The sequence below is a fragment of the Schistocerca serialis genome, chromosome 9 (genome assembly GCF_023864345.2).
Source record: "Schistocerca serialis cubense isolate TAMUIC-IGC-003099 chromosome 9, iqSchSeri2.2, whole genome shotgun sequence".
Lineage (NCBI taxonomy): Eukaryota > Metazoa > Arthropoda > Insecta > Orthoptera > Acrididae > Schistocerca > Schistocerca serialis.
Window position 1 is genome coordinate 433,424,787 of NC_064646.1, and position 27,614 is coordinate 433,452,400.

The 27,614-nt window shown below is 38.9% G+C and overlaps 1 protein-coding gene across 1 annotated transcript in view; it reads left to right on the forward strand.

Annotated features, from left to right (window-relative positions):
* Positions 1–27,614, forward strand: part of LOC126419684 (unconventional myosin-XVIIIa) — a 1,310,501-nt gene that overhangs the window by 1,267,325 nt on the left and 15,562 nt on the right. Inside the window, exons 21-27 of the mRNA XM_050086870.1 lie at positions 431–682; positions 5,915–6,069; positions 6,702–6,825; positions 8,381–8,530; positions 14,557–14,722; positions 21,983–22,236; positions 25,310–25,507. Coding sequence (XP_049942827.1) covers positions 431–682; positions 5,915–6,069; positions 6,702–6,825; positions 8,381–8,530; positions 14,557–14,722; positions 21,983–22,236; positions 25,310–25,507 — 1,299 coding nt within the window. The remainder of the gene's footprint in view (positions 1–430; positions 683–5,914; positions 6,070–6,701; positions 6,826–8,380; positions 8,531–14,556; positions 14,723–21,982; positions 22,237–25,309; positions 25,508–27,614) is intronic.

A 27,614-nucleotide genomic window follows, 5' to 3' on the forward strand; every position in this document is an offset into this window, starting at 1 on the left:
CACCTTTTCTCCTTCTTCTTTCCCACCTTTTCTCCTTCTTCTTTCCCACCTTTTCTCCTTCTTCTTTACCACCTTTTCTCCTTCTTCTTTCCCACCTTTTCTCCTTCTTCTTTCCCACCTTTTCTTGCAAGTGTTTGACTAGTTGTGACTCTTCAGGTTTTCCCGGCAGATATGTTGTAAATAGTGTTCATGGGTGTGCCGCCGGATGACGTGCAAATCCCACAATGTTTCCTCAGAGCAACTGTCCGACATCGTCAGGTGGTTGAACCTCGCTGGTGGCACACCCGTGAAGACTGTTTGACTAGTTGTTAGTAGGAGGTATACCATATCATTAATGTTCATTTTAATGTTGAACAAGAGTAGTTGTTCTATTGGTACATCAATATACTAATTCGCTTATGCACTTGTTCCATATGAATTACTATTTCAGTATCAGAAGCAGAATCTGCAACAGACTTCAGAGCGACTGGAAATGGAATTGTTGTGTATGCGATCTGCAGCTGAGGTGAACGGCTTGGGATCAGATGATGAGGGTGATGGGGAGGACTCATCGGGAAGTGTGTACAAGCAGCGCTATGAGCGGGCTGTGCGTGAACTGGAGTTTACACGCCGTCGCCTGCAACAGCAACATGAAGATGACCTTGAGCAGCTTGTTGCACTTAAGAAACAATTGGAGAAAAAGGTGATCAGTTAGGCTGCAGAAATAGTTTCATGTGGCTAAATTACATGGCAGAGAACTGTATATTTTCTAGTGTAGGCTTTTAAAAACCTTCAGATAAACTAACGAGTATTGTTGTTGTTGTTGTTGTGGTCTTCAGTCCTGAGACTGGTTTGATGCAGCTCTCCATGCTACTCTATCCTGTGCAAGCTTCTTCATCTCCCAGTACCTACTGCAATCTACATCCTTCTGAATCTGCTTAGTGTATTCATCTCTTGGTCTCCCTCTACGATTTTTACCCTCCACGCTGCCCTCCAATACTAAATTGGTGATCCCTTGATGCCTCAGAACATGTCCTACCAACCGATCCCGTCTTCTGGTCAAGTTGTGCCACAAACTTCTCTTCTCCCCAATCCTATTCAATACTTCCTCATTAGTTATGTGATCTACCCATCTAATCTTCAACATTCTTCTGTAGCACCAAATTTCGAATGCTTCTATTCTCTTCTTGTCCAAACTATTTATTGTCCATGTTTCACTTCCATACATGGCTACACTCCATACAAATGCTTTCAGAAATGACTTCCTGACACTTAAATCTATACTCGATGTTAACAAATTTTTCTTCTTCAGAAAAGCTTTCCTTGCCATTGCCAGTCTACATTTTATATCCTCTCTACTTCGACCATCATCAGTTATTTTGCTCCCCAAATAGCAAAACTCCTTTACTACTTTAAGTGTCTTATTTCCTAATCTAATTCCCTCAGCATCACCCGACTTAATTCGACTACATTCCATTATCTTCGTTTTGCTTTTGTTGATGTTCATCTTATATCCTCCTTTCAAGACACTGTCCATTCCATTCAACTGCTCTTCCAAGTCCTTTGCTGTCTCTGACAGAATTACAATGTCATCGGCGAACCTCAAAGTTTTTATTTCTTCTCCATGAATTTTAATACCTACTCTGAATTTTTCTTTTGTTTCCTTTACTGCTTGCTCAATATACAGATTGAACAACATCGGGGAGAGGCTACAACCCTGTCTTACTCCCTTCCCAACCACTGCTTCCCTTTCATGTCCCTCGACTCTGTTTCTGTACAAATTGTAAATAGCCTTTCGCTCCCTGTATTTTACCCCTGCCACCTTTAGAATTTGAAAGAGAGTATTCCAGTCAACATTGTCAAAAGCTTTCTCTAAGTCTACAAATGCTATAAACGTAGGTTTGCCTTTCCTTAATCTTTCTTCTAAGATAAGTCGTAAGGTCAGAATTGCCTCACGTGTTCCAGTGTTTCTACGGAATCCAAACTGATCTTCCCCGAGGTTGGCTTCTACTAGTTTTTCCATTCGTCTGTAAAGAATTCGTGTTAGTATTTTGCAGCTGTGACTTATTAAACTGATAGTTCGGTAATTTTCACATCTGTCAACACCTGCTTTCTTTGGGATTGGCATTATTATATTCTTCTTGAAGTCTGTGGGTAATTCGCCTGTTTCATACATCTTGCTCACCAGATGGTAGAGTTTTGTCAGGACTGGCTCTCCCACGGCCGTCAGTAGTTCCAATGGAATATTGTCTACGCCGGGGGCCTTGTTTCGACTCAGGTCTTTCAGTGCTCTGTCAAACTCTTCACGCAGTATCGTATCTCCCATTTCATCTTCATCTACATCCTCTTCCATTTCCATAATATTGTCCTCAAGTACATCGCCCTTGTATAGACCCTCTATATACTCCTTCCACCTTTCTGCTTTCCCTTCTTTGCTTAGAACTGGGTTTCCATCTGAGCTCTTGATATTCATACAAGTCGTTCTCTTATCTCCAAAGGTCTCTTTAATTTTCCTGTAGGCGGTGTCTATCTTACCCCTAGTGAGATAGGCTTCTACATCCTTACATTTGTCCTCTAGCCATCCCTGCTTAGCCATTTTGCACTTCCTGTCGATCTCATTTTTGAGACGTTTGTATTCCTTTTTGCCTGTTTCACTTACTGCATTTTTATATTTTCTCCTTTCATCAATTAAATTCAATATTTCTTCTGTTACCCAAGGATTTCTACTAGCCCTCGTCTTTTTACCTACTTGATCCTCTGCTGCCTTCACTACTTCATCCCTCAAAGCTACCCATTCTTCTTCTACTGTATTTATTTCCCCCATTCCTGTCAATTGCTCCCTTATGCTCTCCCTGAATCTCTGTACAACCTTTGGTTCTTTTAGTTTATCCAGGTCCCATCTCCTTAAATTCCCACCTTTTTGCAGTTTCTTTAGTTTTAATCTACAGGTCATAACCAATAGATTGTGGTCAGAGTCCACATCTGCCCCTGGAAATGTCTTACAATTTAAAACCTGGTTCCTAAATCTCTGTCTTACCATTATATAATCTATCTGATACGTTTTAGTATCTCCAGGGTTCTTCCATGTATACAACCTTCTTTCATGATTCTTAAACCAAGTGTTAGTTATGATTATGTTGTGCTCTGTGCAAAATTCTACCAGGCGGCTTCCTCTTTCATTTCTTAGCCCCAATCCATATTCACCTACTACATTTCCTTCTCTCCCTTTTCCTACTACCGAATTCCAGTCACCCATGACTATTAAATTTTCGTCTCCCTTCACAATCTGAATAATTTCTTTTATTTCATCATACATTTCTTCAATTTCTTCGTCATCTGCCGAGCTAGTTGGCATATAAACTTGTACTACTGTAGTAGGCGTGGGCTTCGTATCTATCTTGGCCACAATAATGCGTTCACTATGCTGTTTGTAGTAGCTTACCCGCATTCCTATTTTCCTATTCATTATTAAACCTACTCCTGCATTACCCCTATTTGATTTTGTGTTTATAACCCTGTAGTCACCTGACCAGAAGTCTTGTTCCTCCTGCCACCGAACTTCACTAATTCCCACTATATCTAACTTCAACCTATCCATTTCCCTTTTTAAATTTTCTAACTTACCTGCCCGATTAAGGGATCTGACATTCCACGCTCCGATCCGTAGAACGCCAGTTTTCTTTCTCCTGATAACGACATCCTCTTGAGTAGTCCCCGCCCGGAGATCCGAATGGGGGACTATTTTACCTCCGGAATATTTTACCCAAGAGGACGCCATCATCATTTAACCATACAGTAAAGCTGCATGCCCTCAGGAAAAATTACGGCTGTAGTTTCCCCTTGCTTTCAGCCGTTCGCAGTACCAGCACTGCAAGGCCGTTTTGGTTATTGTTACAAGGCCAGATCAGTCAATCATCCAGACTGTTGCCCTTGCAACTACTGAAAAGGCTGCTGCCCCTCTTCAGGAACCACACGTTTGTCTGGCCTCTCAACAGATACCCCTCCGTTGTGGTTGCACCTACGGTACGGCTATCTGTATCGCTGAGGCACGCGAGCCTCCCCACCAACGGCAAGGTCCATGGTTCATGGGGGGGGTGGTAACGAGTATTAAGGAAGTTAAATGGCACACAGTCCCACATTAACAGGGCCAACAATACAACATTTTGTCAGATTATGAGAATGTTGGCCACCTGTACAGGCAACAGAATTAATAGTCATACTCACCATATAATAGCGTTATGTAGTGAGAAGTGGGTAAGCACATTACCAACAATCTGAAAAATGCAACTCAATTTTTAAACTTGATTTCTCCTCCAGACAGCATGTCTGTCCATTGTTTAATGGCATTGCTGTACTGAGAATGGTTACTGTTACTCATGCCATTGTTTTTATTTCATCTGTAACTTTGTGTTGCAAGAAAGATTTTTTGTGTGTATTGAACCATAATGTACTTTTAAAGTCTATCAAAAACGGTACTATTCTGTGACCTACTGAGATGCCACACAACCAAGAATATGAGATTTTTAAGTAAAATTAAAATAATTGCACCTGTTGGTCACGAAAATGAAGTCTTTTTAAACACAGTCATGTTTAAAGCTTAAAGAGCTCTAAGTTACTGTGAGTATTAAAAAATTGCAGTAGAAAATGAAGACAGAAATCAAACTACAAACCATTACAGAAGTAGATTTTTGCAGTTTGACAGTTAGCCTGTGTGGCATGTTCATGATGAATTACTCACTGATATTTTGCAACAACTTTAGAATTTGTAAGCTTGTGTATTGAAGTAGAATTCTGGCCAAAAATCCAAACTAATTTTATTTTGGTATGATGTTGTACTGTTCTGATGTGCTGTTAATAAGATGACACATGGTTAGATGATTCTATATAAAACATGTTCAGTGTTTAATCTTATTCTCAAAGAAGTGGGGTTTCATGTTCTGAAGATGACCAGTGTCTCTGGTATTTTTACGCTTCTGCTGTTAGTCATAACTATGTTTTGTGCATTAATGTGATCATCGTTCACAAGTACACTTAACCCATTGAGTGCTGTGGGTGACACACTTTGTCATGCTTCACTGCTCCCCAGGTGCTGAGGACATGTTTAAATGCAGCCTCTGCATTTTCCTTAAGCACTATTGACTTGTTTTCACATCCAGATGTGCTGACTGTCTTAATTGTTGGGCAAAAGTTACTTACGTATCTTAGAGAATAAAATACATTCAAGTATTTATATTGCAATACATGTGCCTCTTTGCATCAAATTATTTGCAAAAGACCTTCTTTTTTTGTATATTAAACAGTTTATTAAATATTACGATTGTTATGATGCCATGGTTCCTAATGTGCAGGGACAGAATAGGGGGTGCTGTGCTGACCATCCACTGGATTTAGAAACTAATAACTCAAGAACGCAATGAAATTTCATTCTGCTCTCAATTTTAAATAAAACTTTGATGTCTTATTTATTTACATTTCATACACAGCAATGTATGAGTGAAAATGAACCATACGCTAAGTCTGTGCAATGTGTCTTTACATCAGCAAACTCTTGAAAATTTTGTGCAGTGCTTAGTTTGATACTGCACAGTAACTATGATGAATAATGAAAAGAAATTCAGTCCTTTACCAAGTGAAGCTATCAGACTGTAAGAAGCTCAAACATCAAATCAAATAGTTTTCTTAAAATATGATGATAAATATTTCAGGGCAGCCAGAATGCCATCTCTCAGCATTAAGTGATCAGTACAGTGACACAGAGCCATTCTCAGCACAGAATGCAGAGAACACGTCTATAGCAGTCAGAGGGTTTAAAAAAAAAAAAGTGTGGGTACTCCTCAAAGGAGACTCATTGCTAGAGTCCTTGCGGCTTTTGGTGCAAAAAATATTGAACGACTATGTGTATTAACAAATTATCTGGAAACTTTTATTTCTTTAGTTGGCAGATGCTTATGAGGAAGTGGAAGAACAGCGGCAAGTTGTCGGACAATGGAAGAGGAAAGTGCAGAAGCTGAATGCAGAAATGAGCGACCTCCGTCTTTTGCTAGAGGAACAGAATTCTCGGAACAATCTTCTGGAGAAAAAGCAGCGCAAGTAAGTATTTGTCTTAATTTAGGGTCGACTGCCTGCATTTTCTGCTCTCTGATAGGATTGCAGTTTTGTGTGATATATGCTGTTCATATCTTATTTTATAGTTTTTTTTCTTTTTTCCTTCTTCCTCCTGTTATTAATATATTTTTTTTATCAGTAACACCTGTGTTAACAACAATTGTTTGAGGCAGTCATGCAGATTACACTCCTATATCATTGAAGTTTCTCTTTTAAAGTCACGGGAAATGTGTCCTCCTGTCTGAGTAAGTGTATAACCCATTGACTCTTAATTGCAGAAAGGTAGGCAGGAGTTCACCAATAAATTTTGCGTGTCAAGGACTTGATGTGCTATTGAGTACTAGTACAAAATAGCTTGATTTCATTTTCAGTTTTAGATCGTAATTTACACATGGAACTGTAAACTGAAAACACACACACACACACACACACACACACACACACACACACACACACACCTGCAAACGGAGTACAATTTTTTGGAGAAAACTATGTTAGTCTGATATTTTCCCGTTGTTGCAAAGGAATACACAAAACAGAAAATGTACATTTTAGACATATCAGTAGGGATTTTAAACTTCTAAAATTGAAGTTAATTGATACATCTGTCTTCACAGGTTTGACTCCGAACTTCAGTTGCTTCAGGATGAACTACGACAAGAAAAGCAGCAGAAGGAGCGTATTTCACGTGAAAAAGATTTGGCCATTGCAGAAAAGTATTCTCTCGAGCAGGATCTAAGTGTAAGTGTATGAATTGGTAGTTCGTTCTTACAAACATTTTGAGTTGATAACTGACAATCATGAGTTACTGGGTGTTACTGAAACTCTTGATAAGACTCCAGGCATTTTTGTTATGTAATCTTCTCTACTGTGTACCTTACTCCCAAATAGGCTAGTAATAGAGTTAGTCAGAAACAGTCTTTGGGCATTGGAAGGACCGCTGAGAGAACAAATGTGGGCAAATAAAAACCCTTAGCTGGCTACTGGGATTATGATCATATATCTCAATTACAAGGAACATATGAGTCTCTTCAGTCAGCCTGCAGTATGCTAATATAACTATACATAATTACACCACGCACTTCGTCTCAAAACATGAATGTCATCCATTTATTAATGATTTTGAACCAAAGAATTGCACCAATAATTGTAAGTGTGCCTGCAGTCATTATTTCTGTTCGCAAGCTACAGAAAATTATCACTTGAGATAAGTTTAAGACCTCATGTCTAATCCAGGCTGTGAACTTTTAAGACTAAGTAGTGTTTGTGCATCTGTCATCCTTTCAGTTTGAAACATTGTTAAAATCTGTTACAAGAATTGCAGAAAACCTGATTCAGTATAGTTTAAGTGAATGTTTAAATGGGTCTTTCATAAAAACTACAGTAGATTTTTGCAGCTTCCATGTCCAATAAAGCTGCTGCATATGTAATAAACTCTGTCTGCTTGTGCCTCTGCTATTACTACTTGTTCAGTTCTCACAGCTTTCAATTCTGGCAAGTGATGCTTCATTGGGCCGGGGCGTTGTTCTTCCAAAAAGAAAAGAAATCCTTGTCACTCAGTTGTGATTTTTACAAACTGTAATTTTCCGTTGGAGTAAACAGTGAGACCATTTACCCACTAATAGTTAAACCTGATGAAAAGCCAAATCCAAATTGTTTGTGAAGACCATTTGACAGAGACAGAATAATTGTCTAGTGCATCCTTGCAGAAAGCGAAATCCAGAGTCTTAAGTACAATAAAGGTCAGGGAAAGTAGGCAGAAAAAATAACTTTTTTTGCAGTGGTAGATTTGCTTAAGATTTTACCTCTTTAAGACCCGTACAGGCCAGCTATTATGTCTCCTTGTTCATTTTATTTTTTTTTTTGTCTGATGAATTTTCCTTCCAATTTAAAGAGTGGTTCAGATGGTATATTTATTTCTAGTCCAGAAAGGAGTGTAAGTACAAATCACCTAACTCTTTTACATATATTCAGAAATATTCTTTCACAAGAAACTTTCCATAAAGTAGTACTGTGAGAATCATTGAGAATGCAGACTACCTGACTAGAAATATAATGCAGACTGTATCAGCCAAAGCTTAAGTAGTGGGGACCCAAAATAGTATTTCAATCAAATTAAAACCATTATTCGTGCTCTTACCTACTTCCATACGAATTTTCAAATGTCACTGACATGCTGCAACCATAGCAAGCAGATTCTTTTTGACTACATGATAAAATATAATCATAGCAACTATATGATTTATGAAATGTAGTGAAACATTGTAATAGAGGAAAATGTTTGCATTTTTTGTAGGGTGTGCGGCTGGAATTGGAACTCAAAGAAGAAAAAGTTTCAGCTCTTACACAGGAATTAGATGAACTTACTTTTGGAGGCAAGACTGAAGAAGAGGTTGCTCAGCTCAAGAAGGCAAAACATGAATTGGAGAAACGGCTGAAGGAACAGGTTGGCAGCATATCATCCTTTAATACTGTTACTTTTAAAGTTGTGTATCTAGATTTTTAAAAATATTACATAGTTCAAAGTTGAAATGATGATTGGACTCATTCACAGTTCTCACATTTATGAAGCAGCTGCAGTCACAAATATGATAGACAGAAATCGAATGGGAGATTAACAAACTTTATTATCGTGTTGAAATTGCATCACATTGTATCAGTAGGGACAGGAAAAAATCGTTTTGTTTTGTGGCCAAATTTGGTATTACTTTTCAACCAATCTCAGTGTTATGATATGTCAATTTTGTTGTTAATTTTCTCCTATTTCGGTGTTAATTTTCACCAATTGTGGTGTTACTTTTAGCAATTTTTATATTTTTTAATTTTTTTGTTTTGCCTGGCAATGTTGGTGCTATTGCCTGGCAATGTTGGTGCTATTGCCTGGCAATGTTGGTGCTATTGCCTGGCAATGTTGGTGCTATTGCCTGGCAATGTTGGTGCTATTGCCTGGCAATGTTGGTGCTATTGCCTGGCAATGTTGGTGCTATTGCCTGGCAATGTTGGTGCTATTGCCTGGCAATGTTGGTGCTATTGCCTGGCAATGTTGGTGCTATTATCTGGCAAATGGGATGTTACTTTTTGCCAAATTTGAAGTTACTTTTTACCAAATTTGAAGTTACTTTTTACCAAATGTAGTGAGATTTTTCACCAAAATCATTATTATTTTTTGTCAAAGGTGGAGCTACTTTCTTGCTTGTTGATTGGTGTTACTCTTTTCCTGACAGATTCAGTGTTATCTTTTTTCCAGGTTCAGTCACTTTTTTGCTAAATTCTTTATTTATTTTGCCAAATTTGTTTCTTTTGCCAATTCTGCAGTGATTTCTTTTGTAAATTTCAGGGTATTTGTTGCCAAATTCAGCCTTTTTTCCTAGTGTCAGTGCTATTTTTGACATCAGATTGTAATTTGATATGCGGGAAATGAACTGTCATTTTAAGATTATACACAAGTCTCAGCCTTGAGGAGAGAAAGGCAAAATGCTGTTAAAACATTCTATAAGTATCAGTTATGAATACTAGTAATCTCATCTTCAGAGCTATAACTTTTTAAGTGAGAAAAGGAAAAAATCACAATATTTCATAGAAATTGCTGATTCCAATCAAAACCACCAATTTCATGTTAATTTTCACATTATCATTTTCATGAAATTTTCCATGGTCTGTGTATCAGCCTTGTGGAATGACTGGAGGATTAGGCAGCATTAGTGAAATGTGCTTCAAAATCCACAGGACAGGAGATAAATGCCTTGTAGGACAGGAAATAGTTCACTGAAGTAGATAGAAACTTCAACAGTGGCAATGGTGTCAAGCAAATCTCAAAAGCAATAGAGTATTTTAACAGGTGTGAGCTAATTATTTCTTGTTCTTATTTTGAATGATTACAGTGATATGATGAGCCAGATTCCATAATAAAAAAAAAAAAAATAAAAAAAAAAAAATAAAATAAAAATCACCCTTTGGTTGTTTCCAGAATTCAGTCACTGTTGTTTTGCTTGAAGTCTAGGTTTACTTGAATGTTTCTTAATTTGTGTGAAGTAAAATGAAACCTGCATGGGCTACTGTTAGGCTCAGAAATCATATTCAGGGTATGACAACAAAGCGTGTGATTTAAGTAGGGCACCATGAAGGGCAACGGGTAAATAGAGTAATGAACATTTGTCGAGATCTACTTTTGTGATGGGCAATCAATTGCTGCTGCGCATCTACATCTATATTCGACAAACCAGTGCATGGCAGAGGATACATCCCGTAGTACCAGTTATTAGGATTTTTTGCTCCTCTGTCCATGTATGGAGTGTGGGAAGAATCATTGTTTTAATACCTCTGTGCATGCTATAATTAATCTAATCTTGTCCTCATGATTCCTACATGAGAACATGCAGGGCATTCTAATATGTTCCTAGAGTCATCTTGTCTGAAACTTTGTAAGTAGGCTTTCTCAGGATAGTTTACATTTATCTTAAAGAGTCTGCCAGTTCAGTTTCTGCAGCATCTCTGTGACGCTCTCCCATGGATCAAAGAAACCTTTCATTATTTGTGCTGCCCTTCTCTCTATATTTTCAATACCCCTGTTAGTCCTGTTTGATATGGGTCCCACACATTTGACCATTTCCTTAGTGTTGTAACAGCAAACTGCTTTACCCATTATGACCGGGCTTATGTACCCACTTCATTACATACCCCTGCAAGGTTTGCATTTTGTGCACAATTCAGTATTGCCATCTGAAGTCCAATTCCGTGCTGGAAATTAATTGGACACCTTCAGGGTATCAGCAAATATGCAAACAAGAAGAATGGATTACAGCAGACCATGACATAAACACAATGTATTAATTCAGCAATGTCCTCAGAACTCAGGATGCAAGGATGTAGCTGCACTTCAACTTTTTTTATCATATTCATGATGACTTCCATTTCCACTCATACAAATTGTTTGTGGTGGAAGAACTCTGTGAGGGGGAAAAAAAATTAGATTCCCAGCTAAGTGCTTGCAAAGACTTTCTGATGTTATCTTACTGATGGGACACACTTCCATCTGCCTGAATGCATTATTAATCAAAAGATGCTCCCCTGCAGTGCTTACTGTCCCAGAGTAGCTTCTCAATTCAGAATGTACAACTTTTTGGTGTGCATCATTGGGTGTAGGGATCATTGCTCTTTACCTTTTTTGAAGAAAATAGATGTGCAGCAACTGTGAAGTCTCGACTGTTTATCAACTCGATTGACAACTTCTTTGCACGGTCTAGGAGAAACAGCAAGATGGGGCCACAGTACATGCAGCCCCAACTGCAGTGTGTGATTTGCAGTAAATAATCCCCAGGCATCTGATCTCCTTCAGGGTGATGTTACATGGCCAGAAAGTTCTTCTGAATTAAACAATAATGACCTTTCATTTTTTTTTAAAAGTTATTATTTGTTTATTTGAAATTCATTATTTATACCAGTAGTCTGAGGACCCTTGCACACCTGAAGGAGAATGTTCTCCAAGCAATAGCTCAGACATCCTTCACTGTGCCTAAAAAAGAAAACACAACTGAGGAACTCAAGGAAATCAGTGTTTTGACAATATCAGATTTAATTTTTACACAGTTTTTCAAATTCTTCAAGTGTATAAAAGGCCATTTCTTACAGTCAGTTTTGGATTTTATTTTTGAAGACATTAAGTGAGGCCTAATGCTACTATGAAATTAATTTAGAAACTCATTACTACTGTGTTTCTTTTAGTCTAGTCATAGGTAAACAACTTTTTTAATGTTTAACTAGTATTATTTTCATGTACAGACTGCTATACAATATATTAGATACAGTTTTTCTTCTACATGCAAGAGGAGACAGTATATGAAGAATATGAGACTGTAAATATATTAAATGTTTTGATACCATGCCTACAAGAAATTTTACTTATGGAAATCCTAGCCATGCACCTGATTGCCTTGTTGTGCCAGATACATTTTTTTGGCCCCAGAGGAATTGAAAAAATACCTTCACTTACATGACAATGAAAGAAAGCATAGTAGGAACTAAGCAACAGTTTTGCAGAAACGTGTGTGTAATTTACTCACCAGATAAATAACATGCTACAGCTTTTTAAATATATATTTTGTATGGTTGTTAAAAGTTAATTTTGAATCCAGATATATACAAAGGAGTTAGCTGATGTCCACTTCATGTCATCATCAAATAAACTGAAAATAATGTTCAGCCTTTCCACAATTAGTAGATAATTCAGTAGCTTTAAACCAGGTATTTGATAACTTAAGGCACCCTTCATTTTGTAGTTTCAGTTTGCTCATGTCTTTTCCAGTATTTATGACCATTGTGTCATCTGCATGTTATTTGATGAGTGGTTTACAAACAGCAGTGGACAAAACATTGATCCTTAGGAACTCATTGAGTAACATTGAGGAATTGTGACTTTTTGTTCTTGTCATCTCCAGTATGTTTTCTGTTACGGAGGTAGAAGGGAGAATTAATCCGGATATTATTTTGCAGCAGGAGACATGTTTGCTGTTGTAAGCAACATTCTACAGTTTATTAATGTGCACAGATTTGTTATTAATTCCTTTATATTTTTAATTACAAAGTTTGGCAGGCCAATAATTTCTTCAAATTTGGAGCAGCTGAGTTCTGCGACTGATTTAAAAACCAATGCACTTTTTACTTCTTCCCAGGTACATGATGTCACTGCATTTGCGAAGTTTTGTAAAATCTGGTTAGTGTCAGCAGAGTTAAAGTCAGGTGTGAACTTCTGGCTACCAAGAGTTTTGCATTTGTAGTACTAACAAAAAAGGATAAAATTCATTTGCAATAATATTAACATCACTGTAGCTTTGTCATACTTTCCACTCCTATATAATTCTGTGTTAATGATACTCTGTGCAACCTTCTATTTATTATGATAGTTTTCAGTGTTGTTATCATTTGCCCTAAATTTGGTTAATCTAATATGTATTGTCTTTTGAGGTTAATGTAAGCTGCTTTATCTTCATTACCACTTTGAACTCTACCATGGCTGGTCACAAATAACACTCTTAGTTGCTGCAAATCAGGTGTGAACCATTTGTGACTCCTGTCTTTAATTTTATTACATTTTTTAACAGCTGGGCAGAAAGCATTAAAAATTTCAGAGCTGAGTTTGTTTCAAAGCTTTTGGTAGTATAATAATCTTATTCAAGATCAGCATCTTAATGTTATTCCTAAAATTAATAGTCATATGGTTTGGTAGCCATTAGTTTTACCCATATAGTTTTGTGGTCTGACACATAGTCAACATTATATAGGTGTAGTTTTGAAATAACTTTTAAATATATTTGTAATGAAATTATCAAAGCAGAAAAGGTGCCTTGTGGTATCTTAAAATGTTAAGCAGAAAACATTCATAGATTTATTTTTTTCTTGTATCACAGTTTAAATAATGAAAAATTAATATCTTGTACTTCGCGTATTTCTCTGCACAGAGAATTAGTTATTATATATGCTATATAAGTTGTTCAGCATCTCTATCGGGAGAATCATACATACACACAGTTGTAAGCTTCAGTATTGGCAGTAGCTTAAAACTTGTTTCACTTACACTTTCAGTGCACAAATCACTAACATCTAGCACAGGATACTTTAAACATAGGTAAGTGCTCATATATGTTGGTGAACCCCCATAACCTTTTGGGTCCACAGTAACTTGTAACTAAATCAAAACAGGGTAGCACATACAGTTTTATATCTTCTTCTTTTAACCTGAGTTAATTAACACACAAAATAATTCTTCTGTTATCTTTTAGTAGAACACCATCAACGTTGTATTTGAGAGTCCTAATATTTATGTACAGAAATGAAATTCGATTTACATCACAAGAGGAGAGATGTACAGTATCTTGGATCGTTTGGAGGCGCACACAGTTGTTTGCATTACACTGACAAATTTTGTTTGGTATTGGTTTACTTTGTTGTAGTAATGATTTGACTCTCTTATTGTAGGCCATAAAAAATCATCACTTCCCTCTTCAATTTCTCTCTTGAATTTGTTTGAGCCTGTTGCCCCTGATGTGACTAGAAATAGGCTAACAAGAAACCTATGCAATAAGCAAACCAGTTGTGCCGCCTAAATGTGTGTGATCTATTTACATGCCAATACTGTTGATTGTTGCTTTTGAAATATAAAATTTAATTGTTTTAGACAGAATGAAAGATACATGTTAAAGCTGCATAAATGCGTGCAAATCTTTGTTGTGGCATCTTTCTATTCTAATTCAGACCACAGAGTAATTACTGCACAGAAAATATGCTGGGCATATTAATATATTATTTCATTGCAAGCTGCTATGAATACAGTTTGTTGTATCACTCCTTTTGTAATAAGTAGATGTTTAAATTATTAATTAAAGCAGGTGTTTATATTATTAATTCAGCAATTGTTGGAATGAGAATATTTGTAAATTTTTAGTTGTCGTGATTCACGAAAATGTTCATAATCCACAGGAGGAGGAACTCGATGAGCTTGCTGGCCAAGTTCAGTTGTTGGAGCAGGCAAAACTTCGGCTAGAGATGAGCTTGGAGCAGCAGCGCAAAGAAAGTCGGAGAGAAGCCGCCCAGCGGGATGAAGAGCTCGAGGATGCTCGGTGTGCAGCACATAAGAAAGTCAAAGGTGGGTACACTGAGTGGTCCCTCTTTTGAAATGTGGTTTGCCTTCTTCATACAAGCATAAGCATTTGTTATTTGGAGGAACAGAATTATGAAAAGAACAAATACCGTAAAAAATGTGGCATGATAATTCAATTTGTGGGTCAGTTGAATGCATGTTACAGAGCTGTTATGTTTGGCTGATGAAAAGTCCAGGATGGAAACAGAGAGAAAAATGAGATAGGTAAATAAATGATTGGCAGCAAATCTATCCATCATTCATGTGCAGTTCAGATGTTGCCTGGTCTCATTTCTTCCATAAACATTTTGTTTGGCTGCACAAGCAGCTCTAACAGGAAAATGAGAATCGGAACCACCTAAGCACACAGTAAAATGTCCTTATGAATTTGGCATTAAGATAAATTTGAAAAAGTAAAAATAAAGTTGTCATCCTAATACATATTCTGGTGACAAGAAGAATGGGAAAAAGTGGAATTTACTTCCACAAAGGAATTATAAAGTCTGTCAAATAGTACTAAAAGGTAACATTTTATTCCATATATATATACAGAAAATAATACAGTTACAGGTACAGTAAAATACTTTGAAAACTGCTGATGTAGCTTCACTGTAATACGTATCTATCTAACTCAGTACGTGAGGGAAGACTTTTTGGATTCAACGAAGGTGGTTCCTTAACTCCAATAGGACTACTTAGCAAATCCACAGCATGTTAATAGAACTGACATTCAGGTGATACTCCCTCCATTTGTAGTACCTTTTGTTTGGTATAAAATTGATAAGAAGGTAAAGTTCACAAAGAGCAGATCGAAACAAAAGTTCAGATCATCTCATACCTACCTCTCTGAATCATCAAAAAGGCATCAAACGCTAACTGGTATGATTTCCTTAATCCATTATGAATCTTTGGGTACCATTGTGTCTTTCTGGTCAATGTTTGTAGACACCATGTTCACAAGAATAATTGTGGATGATTTGAGTTTAGTTGATATTGTGTGTCTTGTTGCTTTATGAATACCTTCCACTATTGATTTCATGTGTGAGGAGCAGATGCTCATCCTATTGTTAGCTGTTTTGGTTTAAGCTCACTGGACAACATGTCAGTCACCTCCCCAAAAAAGCTCACATGTTACTTTGGAGTACTGTAGGTTATGTAGAGTTGGTATGAGGTGTTAATGTGATCCCCCATCACTGACTTACTTGGTGGCAATGGAGTTCAGACATTCCCATGACCACACTATGAATGACCTTATGAAATTTGTTGACTCATCAGTGCAGACTGTCCAACATGTTTACAAGGAGCAATGTACCTCTCAAAGCATTGTAATGTGGTGTAAGAACAGGATTCGTAAGAATATCTTGACCAATAGTGACCTGAGACAAGTGTCTGGTTTCAAAGTCGACACGAATTGCTGCTGTGAGTGTATACAAGCCTGTCTTGACCACGTTCCAAGTGAACATTGTGAAGGGAACTGCATGCAATGGACAGAAGGCTGCTTTTTATAGTGACACATAAAGCAGAGTTAGCAAAACAACACAGAAACTGGACAGGAGCTGGCTGGAGGTGTGTATTGTGGTCTAACATGTGCACTGACGGTCTTACAGTGTGTTTAACCCACAATGTGCAGAGGGTGTAGTTCAGATCATAGATGGTTCTGATAATTCTTGGTGGTGCTTCTCATACCATGACTTAGGCCACTCATTCAGGCCACTCATTCAGGCCACTGTGAATGAACATAGGGTGTTTATTTCAACATTATCAGTTCATGATGAATATGCTGTGGATGCTCCCATCTTCCAAGATAACAGTAGCCATGTTCACAGGGCTGTATGCATATGCTCCTGATTTGACCAACACACAGGTACCCTATTGCACTTCAACAGGTCCACTAAATGAGCTAATCTTATGTCCATAGAAAATTCCTGGGACTATTTGGAACAGTGAGTGATACACAGCAGTCAGCATTCTCACAGTTTGGTACTTGTTTGGAATCTAATCAAGGGGCTTCATCCAGATGTAGCATACCTGAAAATCTGTGTGTACTCTCTCACTCACCACACTGAGTCCATTGTAAAAGCTAGAGGTGCCGTTACATGGCGTGATGTCTTCGGGTTACTAAGTTTTGTCCAGTGAACCAGATGTGAGATCAACAAAACTAATTTTGTGTAACAGGTTTGTTTTGTGTTCAACATTTCAAACCTGCCACATAGTGAGTGGTATCTGTCGAAGAGCCTGGAACATAAGGGAAAAAATGAATGGTGAGCAACAGTATTAAAATTGTTATTTCACTGACAGTGAGTCAATGAAAGATAAGTAGTGGTCCCAGTGTAGACAACATGACATTTTCCTGAGGAGCATCATGTTAAGTTGTGAAAGAAATAATTAATGACAGACCCAGTCAAAATCTTAGCATATTACCTCTGCTGAGGCTGTATAAAGATGAATGTAAATCAGTCTACATAGAAATAAAATATTGTTTTTCTAAAATGACTTCCTTAGAAAAATGATATAATCTAAAATTTATAATTTTTATTTTATAAAGGACTTTCGTAGATTATATATCAGTGGATGATAAATAATATATTATGTGAAAACATGAAATGTGAAGGGCTCAAATGTTTTTAATTAATGGCGTCTTTACAGTGACTCTATAATCACACTTAACATTCTTTGCTTTTCTTTGCAAGTAACATGATCATCAAATGGCTTTGTTCTCATTAAATGTATTGTTTGTGATGAGAGTTCTCATTTTGACCATTTCCTGGTATGTAAAAATTTGTTACATTTTTATTATTAGGCTCACAGCAGAATTACAGCAAGATATAACATACCAAGCCATGTTTCAAGCAAATTTACTTTCTTGGGTGTGTACATCTGTGAAATAGTTTGAAGTGTGACAGATAGTGTTCTGCAGCAAAGCAAATAAAGGTGTCGCATAACAATCATCATCTGAGCATGCTGCTATGTCCTTGAAAACGCAACACAACAGAACTGTTACTGTTGGGATGTGTAGCTGTACGTCAGGTGGGAAGCAGAAAGCAATTACTAGCATTACACTTTTGACCAAAACAATAGTCACACTGTACAGATCTGCAGAATACCACCAGTTAAATTTTAGCATTAACTAACTTCTAAATCTGCATTCATTCATTCATTCGCTCCCATATTGTGTTCCTATATCCTATCATGGAGAGTCATTGGGAATGTGGCACAAATCAGAGTATACATTAAAAGCCAGTCTAACAGCCATCAATTAAACTCATTTTCTTTAAGCCCATGCAGCACATCTATGCGGGACACTCTGCTACAGGTCACACCTACATATCACCTGTTATGAAGCAGCAGATGATTAAAAAATAAAAGGAATTAAAAAAAATGAACTAATACAGCTTTTTTTATATGTGATGTAAGTTTTATGAAAGGGTTTACCTCAATGAGCAAAATGATGATCAAGAAATGTTAGGGCTGTTAAATTTACTTCGTAGTTTATGGCTGTTAAATTTACTTGGTAGTTGACAGTACATGCTTTGGAGTTGGTTCATTCCAATCATAATGCTCAACATCATGCCCAAACAGTTTGCTGTTGCTAAACTGCCACAGCAGTTGTTCAGTTCACATCAAATTCTTTGTCTGGCATTCTTCTTTTGTGTGTTTGGATCCCAAATCATGGGTCTGGCACTTTTATTTCATATTTTTCATCACACATGATAACCCCCCCCCCCCCCCCCCTCTCTTTCTTTCTTTCTTTCTTTCTCTGCTAATGAAATACATTTTTACACTTTTCATACACAGTACTAAACAAACAATACTGCATACTTCTCCACAAGATGCAATTCCCTGCCAAATAAACAGTTAAAATATCACAGAGATTGGCTTACAGTAGATAAGTTTCGCCTGACACTGTGAAGGGATGAATTTTTGTAGCTGGGTCACCATAGTCATAAATATAGCTACCTTATCACAGTGTTATGGCATTACATAATTGTTAGTGTAGAAACATGACATGCAGAAGGTTGTCAGTTCGAATCTCATCTCATAAAATAGAGCAAATTTTTTTGTTAATCTCTAAATCTAATCATATGAGCCTGAATATTGTTTTTATTCAATTAACTGGTTTAAATGTAACTTTTTTTAACTTTCTAATGGTTTGGTACATCATTTTCATCATCGTATTGCTTCTATATTTGCTCTTCCTGTCATTATTTTTTGTGTGACATCTGCTAGGGTTGCCATTGGGCTACTGAGAGTGATAGGGGAGAGGTACAGGGAGAGAAAAAAGGAAGGTGCATGTTGTCTTCATTGATCTTGAGGAGGCTTTTGACTGTGTCAGATGGGACAAACTGATGGAAATCTTAAGGAAACATGGAGTTGACTGGAGGGATAGATGGCTAATTAGAAATTTATATTTGAACCAGAGAGCAAGGTTCTTGTTTAGCACCAACACTGTTAAATATATATCTGGAGGAAATTATTAGTGAAAGTTTTGATGGAAGGAGAGGAGTTTGTATAGGGGGTCGGAGAGTGGATTGTATAAGATTTGCAGACGACATTGTTGTGATGGCAGAGAGTGCAAAGAAATGGAAAAAAATGTTAGATGATCTAAACACAAAATTAGAAGAATATGGAATGAAGATTAACAAGAAGAAAACAAAAAGCATGGTAATTGGAGGAAAGGGGAGAAAATGCCGTATGAAAATAGGGGGAGAGGAAATAGAACAGGTGAATAATTTCAGTTACTTGGGAAGTGTAATAATGGATGATATGTATTGCTTAACAGAAATTAGGAAAAGAATTGCAATGGCAACAGTAGGATTCAGGAGGAAACAGAAATTACTTTGTGGACCACTAAACAAAGACCTGAGGAAAAGACTTGCCAATTGCTACACCTGGAGCGTTGCACTATATGGTGCGGAGACCTGGACATTGAGGAAGGAAGATGAAATAATATTGGAGGCACTAGAGATGTGGATATGGAGAAGAATGGAAAAAGTGAAGTGGGAAGATGGAGTAAGGAATGAAGAAGTATTAAGAAGAGTTGGAGAAGAAAGAAACATGCTGAAAGTCATCAGAAAGAGAAAACGGAATTGGATTGGTCACTGTTTGAGGAGAGACTGTTTATTGAAGGAAGGAATAGAAGGAATGGTGGAGGGAAAAGGGGAAGAGGAAAAAGAAGATATCAAATGCTGGACAATATCAAAGGAGGCAAATATTCAGAAATGAAAAGACTGGCTATGGACAGAGAAAAGTGGAAGAGCCTTAACCGAACCAAGGTCCTGTGTGGGTTGCTCATCGGTTGGTAATACACTCATGGAAATGGAAAAAAGAACACATTGACACCGGTGTGTCAGACCCACCATACTTGCTCCGGACACTGCGAGAGGGCTGTACAAGCAATGATCACACGCACGGCACAGCGGACACACCAGGAACCGCGGTGTTGGCCGTCGAATGGCGCTAGCTGCGCAGCATTTGTGCACCGCCGCCGTCAGTGTCAGCCAGTTTGCCGTGGCATACGGAGCTCCATCGCAGTCTTTAACACTGGTAGCATGCCGCGACAGCGTGGACGTGAACCGTATGTGCAGTTGACGGACTTTGAGCGAGGGCGTATAGTGGGCATGTGGGAGGCCGGGTGGACGTACCCCCGAATTGCTCAACACGTGGGGCGTGAGGTCTCCACAGTACATCGATGTTGTCGCCAGTGGTCGGCGGAAGGTGCACGTGCCCGTCGACCTGGGACCGGACCGCAGCGACGCACGGATGCACGCCAAGACCGTAGGATCCTACGCAGTGCCGTAGGGGACCGCACCGCCACTTCCCAGCAAATTAGGGACACTGTTGCTCCTGGGGTATCGGCGAGGACCATTCGCAACCGTCTCCATGAAGCTGGGCTACGGTCCCGCACACCGTTAGGCCGTCTTCTGCTCACGCCCCAACATCGTGCAGCCCGCCTCCAGTAGTGTCGCGACAGGCGAGACTGGAGGGACGAATGGAGACGTGTCGTCTTCAGCGATGAGAGTCGCTTCTGCCTTGGTGCCAATGATGGTCGTATGCGTGTTTGGCGCCGTGCAGGTGAGCGCCACAATCAGGACTGCATACGACCGAGGCACACAGGGCCAACACCCGGCATCATGGTGTGGGGAGCGATCTCCTACACTGGCCGTACACCACTGGTGATCGTCGAGGGGACACTGAATAGTGCACGGTACATCCAAACCGTCATCGAACCCATCGTTCTACCATTCCTAGACCGGCAATGGAACTTGCTGTTCCAACAGGACAATGCACGTCCGCATGTATCCCGTGCCACCCAACGTGCTCTAGAAGGTGTAAGTCAACTACCCTGGCCAGCAAGATCTCCGGATGTGTCCCCCACTGAGCATGTTTGGGACTGGATGAAGCGTCGTCTCACGCGGTCTACACGTCCAGCACGAACGCTGGTCCAACTGAGGCACCAGGTGGAAATGGCATGGCAAGCCGTTCCACAGGACTACATCCAGCATCTCTACGATCGTCTCCATGGGAGAATAGCAGCCTGCATTGCTGCGAAAGGTGGATATACACTGTACTAGTGCCGACATTGTGCATGCTCTGTTGCCTGTGTCTATGTGCCTGTGGTTCTGTCAGTGTGATCATGTGATGTATCTGACCCCAGGAATGTGTCAATAAAGTTTCCCCTTCCTGGGACAATGAATTCACGGTGTTCTTATTTCAATTTCCAGGAGTGTATGACAGCTCATGTAGCCAGTGTGAGGATAGTTTCAGGTTACCAATGATAACGAAAAATTACAGTTTGCTTTTAGTGCAGAAACTAATTTTTTCTGTCTTGCATTTGCTCTTAGCGATTAGCTTTAATTGCTGTGAGCAAAGCAGTTGTGATTGTAGTTGTACTTAAGATTGTTGATCGCTGTTTTCTTGGGTACACAGCACATCACAAGGTTGTGGTTAGCTTAGGATGCGAGTTTAAATTCAGGGCTACAAAATGCGTCCTCTGTCATTGGTCACTTAAAATCAGCTGTTGATAGAGCTTCTTACATTTGTGACATACTGTGCAGTGGCCACCTCCAACACTGCTCTGTGTTAAACATTAACAGCATGTGACGTCAACTATCAAGTAATTTTAATCAGACTGTAAACAAAATATAACATTTAGCGGTCTGTTGTTGCTGTGCCATACTTTTAATAAAAATTGCTGTGGCTTAATTTGAATATGAATAAAAACAGAGTTCACAAAACATAACTTTCCACTTCCTTTGGCTCAAACAGCACTGGAAGCCCAGTTAGAATCAGAACACGAGGAACGTACCGCTCTCCTGAGGGAACGACATGAACTGGAGAGGCGGTTAGCAGCTGCCGAAGAAATGGCTCGCGCTGGTCGCAGTCAGGAAGAGGAGCAGCTGCAGCGACTGCGGCGTGACCTTCGCAGGACTAAGGCCCTCTTGCGGGATGCACAGGCGGCGCTTGAGAGGGCGAGGGCAGACTCTCCAGGCAAAGCTCTTGTTAGACAGCTTCGAAACCAGGTGATTATGCTTTGATTTATATATGGAAACTTTTGGTTCTCATTAACAGCTATTTGAAAATGGTAATAACATTACCAGGAAACTGTAAAATTATAAGGGGGCAAAATTGCTGGCCAATACTTAGTCTCTGGAGACAAAATTCAGTATTACTGATAGACACACATGAAAGTGGAAAAAAAAAAAAGAAACTATTCTTAGGTTTTGGAATTGCTAACTTTTTCCGCAGGGAGGAAAGTGTGATAAGTTTTGGAAGGATGGAGGTTCACCTGCAGCCCAGATTGTCAATACGGGTGGATCTCTCTCAACCTGGGGCTTCAGTGACAGGGGCTCTTTTCCCAAACCGTCATTCTCTCCTTCCTGTGGAAGGAGCTAACAGCTCCAGAAGCTGAAAATAATGTGCCAGTCAGCAGTATTAGAATTCTGCCTCTTGAAGGAAAACACTGGCCAGCCATTCTGTCTCCTAGTTTCACAATTTTCTTAAAGATTTTTACCCCTAAACCCTAACAACAATATTAGATAGCTTATTCTTGCTTTTTAAATGTTAAGAGACTGTGTGTGTGTGTGTGTGTGTGTGTGTGTATGTGTGTGTGTGTGTGTGTGTGTGTGAGAGTGAGTGAGATAATCGTTTTATGTGTTGTTATTTATTTTTGTATCGTACTCATTTGTGTAGAGTCTGGCTGACAGACAGTGGTAGGTATGTGACAGTTGGTCAAATAAAATCCAGCTGTTCGAAGAATAATAAAAAAAAGGACATCAATGATTCCAAACAATGAGTTAAAGAGAAGCATTGTTAGAGTTGCCAACTTTCGTAGTACTTCATTGTGAGGTAAGGTACTATGTAGTTGTGGAAAAATACCATTGAAATGATTCAATTATTACAGTATTTGGTTACAGCACAAGAAAACATGTTTGCATAAAGTGAAGTCCTATCAGGAAACACATGTCGTCTAGAATTATTATTGTTGTTGTTATTATTATTATTATTATTATTATTATTATTATTATTGACATGCGCGCGCGCAAGCAGGCAGTTGTGTGTTCTGTCCATTTGATACAGCTGTGCATGTAAGGGCATCATTGAATTCAAAGTGCAAAATTTTAGAATTGTGGAGCAGTGAGGCATTACCAGACCTCTGACTGCAGAAGAGATTTAACCAGCTAGTATACATCACTGGAAAGTGGCTGCATGTGGGGGAGACTGTGTGTCTGACAAGCCAATGAGAAAGTTGTCTCTGTTTTCATGAAGGCCGGAAGTGTTTGAGTGATGACCTAAGGCCAGTCCAGGCAATTGAAGTAATCATGGCTGAACTCATTGACAGGGTGAATGACCTGGTGAGAAGTGATTGATGTTTCAGAATACAAACGTTAACAGTGAGCTGGGGGCCAGGGTTGGTACATTGTGGACAACTGCGTACAACAGTTAGAGTTACCAGAAAGTGACCACGCTGTGGTTTTTGAAGAAGCTCAGAGAACTGCAAAAGGAGCTGCATGTGAGGCTAGCACACCACCACCTGTTGTGGAATCTTAAAGACTCTGCTTTCCTAGAGCAGATCATTGCTGGTGACGATCAGTGCCATTACTTTGAGCCAGATACAAAGCGGGACTGTATGCAGTGGGAGCATGCATTGTCACCTCCTGCTAAAAAATTCAAAGCTGTTACCACAGCATGGAGCTGATGCTCTCAATCTTTTTCAACGTCTGAGATCCGATAATCATTGAATTCCTCAAGCACAGACATGTCATCCTGCTACTTACACATATTTGGTTCACTAAAAAATCATCTCAAAGGGATGTGGTTCAAGTCAGATGATGAACTAAGGGACACTATGGAAAACTGGCTCCTGTCATAATCACAGGAATTCTGAGAACAGGGAATCCATTGGCTTGTGAAACAGTAGGGAAGTTGTGCTCAAGCCTCTGGTGATTACATTTGAATATAGACACCAGTTATACCCACAGTCTTGTTTTGTACAATTTTTGAACACTTCTCATACATACAGCTCTTCAAGGTCATTGGTAAAGAAATTTGTTTTTTGATCATCTTCAGGTATAAGTTATTGGATTCTGCTGATAACTGTCAACATTTGTAAGTTGAATGCTCCCTGTCTTGTGCTTTGATGATAGTCATCAGCATCAGGTATCTTCCATCTGCAGGCTGTTTGACTATTGTAAGGATACAAATGATAGTGACAAGCAGAGGATAATCAAGCAAATAATCCTAATAAAACGAGGTCTGCCACATTTTCTACTTGTCCAACTTACTGGTGGTGTGTACCTTCATTTTCTGTGACACAAGCAAAACAACTGTTTCGATAGTGATCTTTATGGTGACAGAATCCCTATATGGTACATGCATGATAGTGCACTGGCACACTTTCATGTGGATGTATAGGAATGTCTAGCCCGCCATCAGGTCTCCCAACTTGAACGTGTTGGATTTTTGTCGTTGTATTCCAGCCATTTAAATAGTATTAATGAACTCCTGGAACATGTTGCTGATAGTTACCAATGCATTGGGGACATGCCTGTTATTTCTGAATGTGTACAGACATCGATGAGGAGAACTGTTGAAGCCTGCTTTCACATTAGTCATGGCCATATGGAATACTTGTAATGTATTTGTCCTCAAGTGCATGTCTGCACTTTGTATTATGTGAACTCTGTTGTGAGGTGTTCATACAGTCATAACACATTGTATTGAGGAAACCATTGGTTTCCGGACCTGTTTTCATTAGAATTATTTTACTGTTTCATTGTACTGTACTTGCCTGTTCCATTTGTTCATATAATAGTCAAACACTCTGTATAATATCTAATCCCTTTCACTTATATTCATGAGACCCTGTCCTAGACCAATATCTATATAAATAATGTTGATGACAAAGGGCATGAAGAAGTATCAGCACATTTAATTCAGTTAATGCTTGCAAAATGTTGCTATTATAATTTTCAAGAAATTGTGAAAAAAAAATTGCTAAGCTGGACAGGTCTGGTATTTTCATGGGAGAGCTACCTTCCATAGTATCCATTCAATATTGTAAATTTCCTCTTTCTCTTTGTATTTTGCAACTAGTTGGAAGATCTGGAGGTGGCCCGAGCGGCAGCAGTGAAGGCGCGTCAGACAGCTGAGCTGGAGCTGAGCGAGGTTCAGGCTATGCTCGAGGAAGCACAGAGGTCTCGCTCTGAGGCAGAGGATAGAGCTGCAGCCGTTGCAAGGGAACGTTCGGAGCTGAGGACGCAGTTGGAAGAGAATGAAGAAGAGCTGGCAGAGGTAAGGAAAAGCTACAGCTATTGTCTCAGAAACAAGAAAGTATGATTTAGGTGACTCATGTACCAGTGGGCCACAAGTATTAGCTTGTTTTTGCATCGCAGCTTGTAATAAATTGACAGTGAAAATATTTTTTGATGTTGTCTTACAGTAGTGTAAAACCTGAATAGTCTTGTGTTTTCAGTAAGGAGAGGTAAAAAAAAAAAAAAAAGGGGGTACTGTGGCATTAAATATATGCATTTTACATTATGAGAATGGCTGCATGAGGGATATAAACAATGTAACCAGTTACAAATCACAATGCAGGCAAAATAGCAATACTTTAATGAGTAAATTATTTTTTTAAGAGATACTGAAAGCAAGTGAGAAATGCTAGACTTGCTATTAATAATGGCAGCAACTTACTTCTGACACTGATCACATAACCAGCACCCTCATCTAGGGTAAATATCCTCATTTTTGTGTTAATTTGTGAAATATGTTACATTCTGTTGTTACTTTCATAATGTATTCAAAACATGTACACAGTTCAGTACTGCTATATAGCCGCAAATAGCTTATTTGATACATTTTTGAGATTAGTTATAATAATATGAACTGGCGAAGTGTGGCTGATGGTTCAGAGGGAGGTACCAGATGTACATGCTAGGAATATGGGAAGGAGAGGCAACAGGTGCATCGGATATGTGTGCGAAACACGGGTTCAAGCAGCCCATAATGCTGATGTGAGGCAGTTGATTGGAAGGGGGACTGTTGGGATGAAAGTGTACGTGTAGAGATATAGTGGAAATTGAGGTCAGGAGGATTACAGAAATGAAGGATGTTTTGCAAGTATAACTCCCATCTACATAGTTCTGAAAAACTGGTTGGGAAGGGGAGAGGAGGGGGTTGGGAGGAGTCCCGAGTGGAACATGTTGTGAAGCAGCCATTGAGTTAAAGTGTTTTGTGCTCAGCAGTGTGTCCCGCCACTGGATAGTCAACTCTACTCTTGGACACGGTTGGGCTGTGGCCGTTCATTCGAGTGGACAGTTGATTAGTGGTATGCACAAATAGAATACGGAGCAGAAACTACATCTGAGCTGATAGGTGACATGACTGCTTTCACAGGTGGCCCTGTTGCTGATGAGATACGATTAGTCTATGGCAGGATTGGAGTAGGAAGTACTGGGCGGGTGATCTGGGTAGGTGTCGCACCTGGGTCTTACGATATGTTCCACTGGTTTCTAAATGTAATATCAAGTGGCAAAGTAAAATCTGATCAGGAAGTAAGACTTCCTATAATTCAATCTTGCTCATCTTACTATTTAAGCACACTCCCCAATCTCTCATTATAGAACATTTTCTCTCAGAGTGCTGTAGTTACTGTTGGAAGTTAAGAGTACAGATCAAACATCCAATTCACAAAATAAATACAATGCTTCTGATAATCAGCATATTGTATATTGTACTCTTGCGTACAGTGATTGTAAAGTTGTTTTAATATTCCAAACATCACAATTAAATTGATAAGGACAAAGTCCACAAATGAACTGCCTTATTTAACATACTCCAATTGAGTGAAGTTTGCTCTTGTCCCCATGATGTGTAGGCATTATCACATCTGCTCTTGCTCTATTGCTCAGACCACACCTCGAAGGCAGATGCCGATGACACGAAATAAACTTCCAGATCAGCAGGTACTGTGAGCATGGCACAATGTTTATCATCGTCCAGCCTTGCAGACACACAATGTCCATTCATTTCATGATATGTGCACATCAACAAAATTTATATCCAAACATTAGTGTATCTAATTCATTATAAAAATAAACTTTTTATAGTGGCAATCGTAATTCATCGCTCGAAAAATGCTTGTGCAACATGTCACTGCACCGAACTGATACATCACACTACAGATTCCACTCATAGACGAATGATGTCATAACTACTGCAAAATGGCAACAGACAACAAACATTCAAAGTTAAAAACTAAGTTTTAATCTTCTCAACTGAAAATATCAATAGCTCATATGTTTTTGATGCATAATCATTGCTCCAGTTGTTTAATTTGTGAGGAATGTACTTTTTCCAGTTTATCCCATGGTGAATGCCACACAATGAATTTTAAACC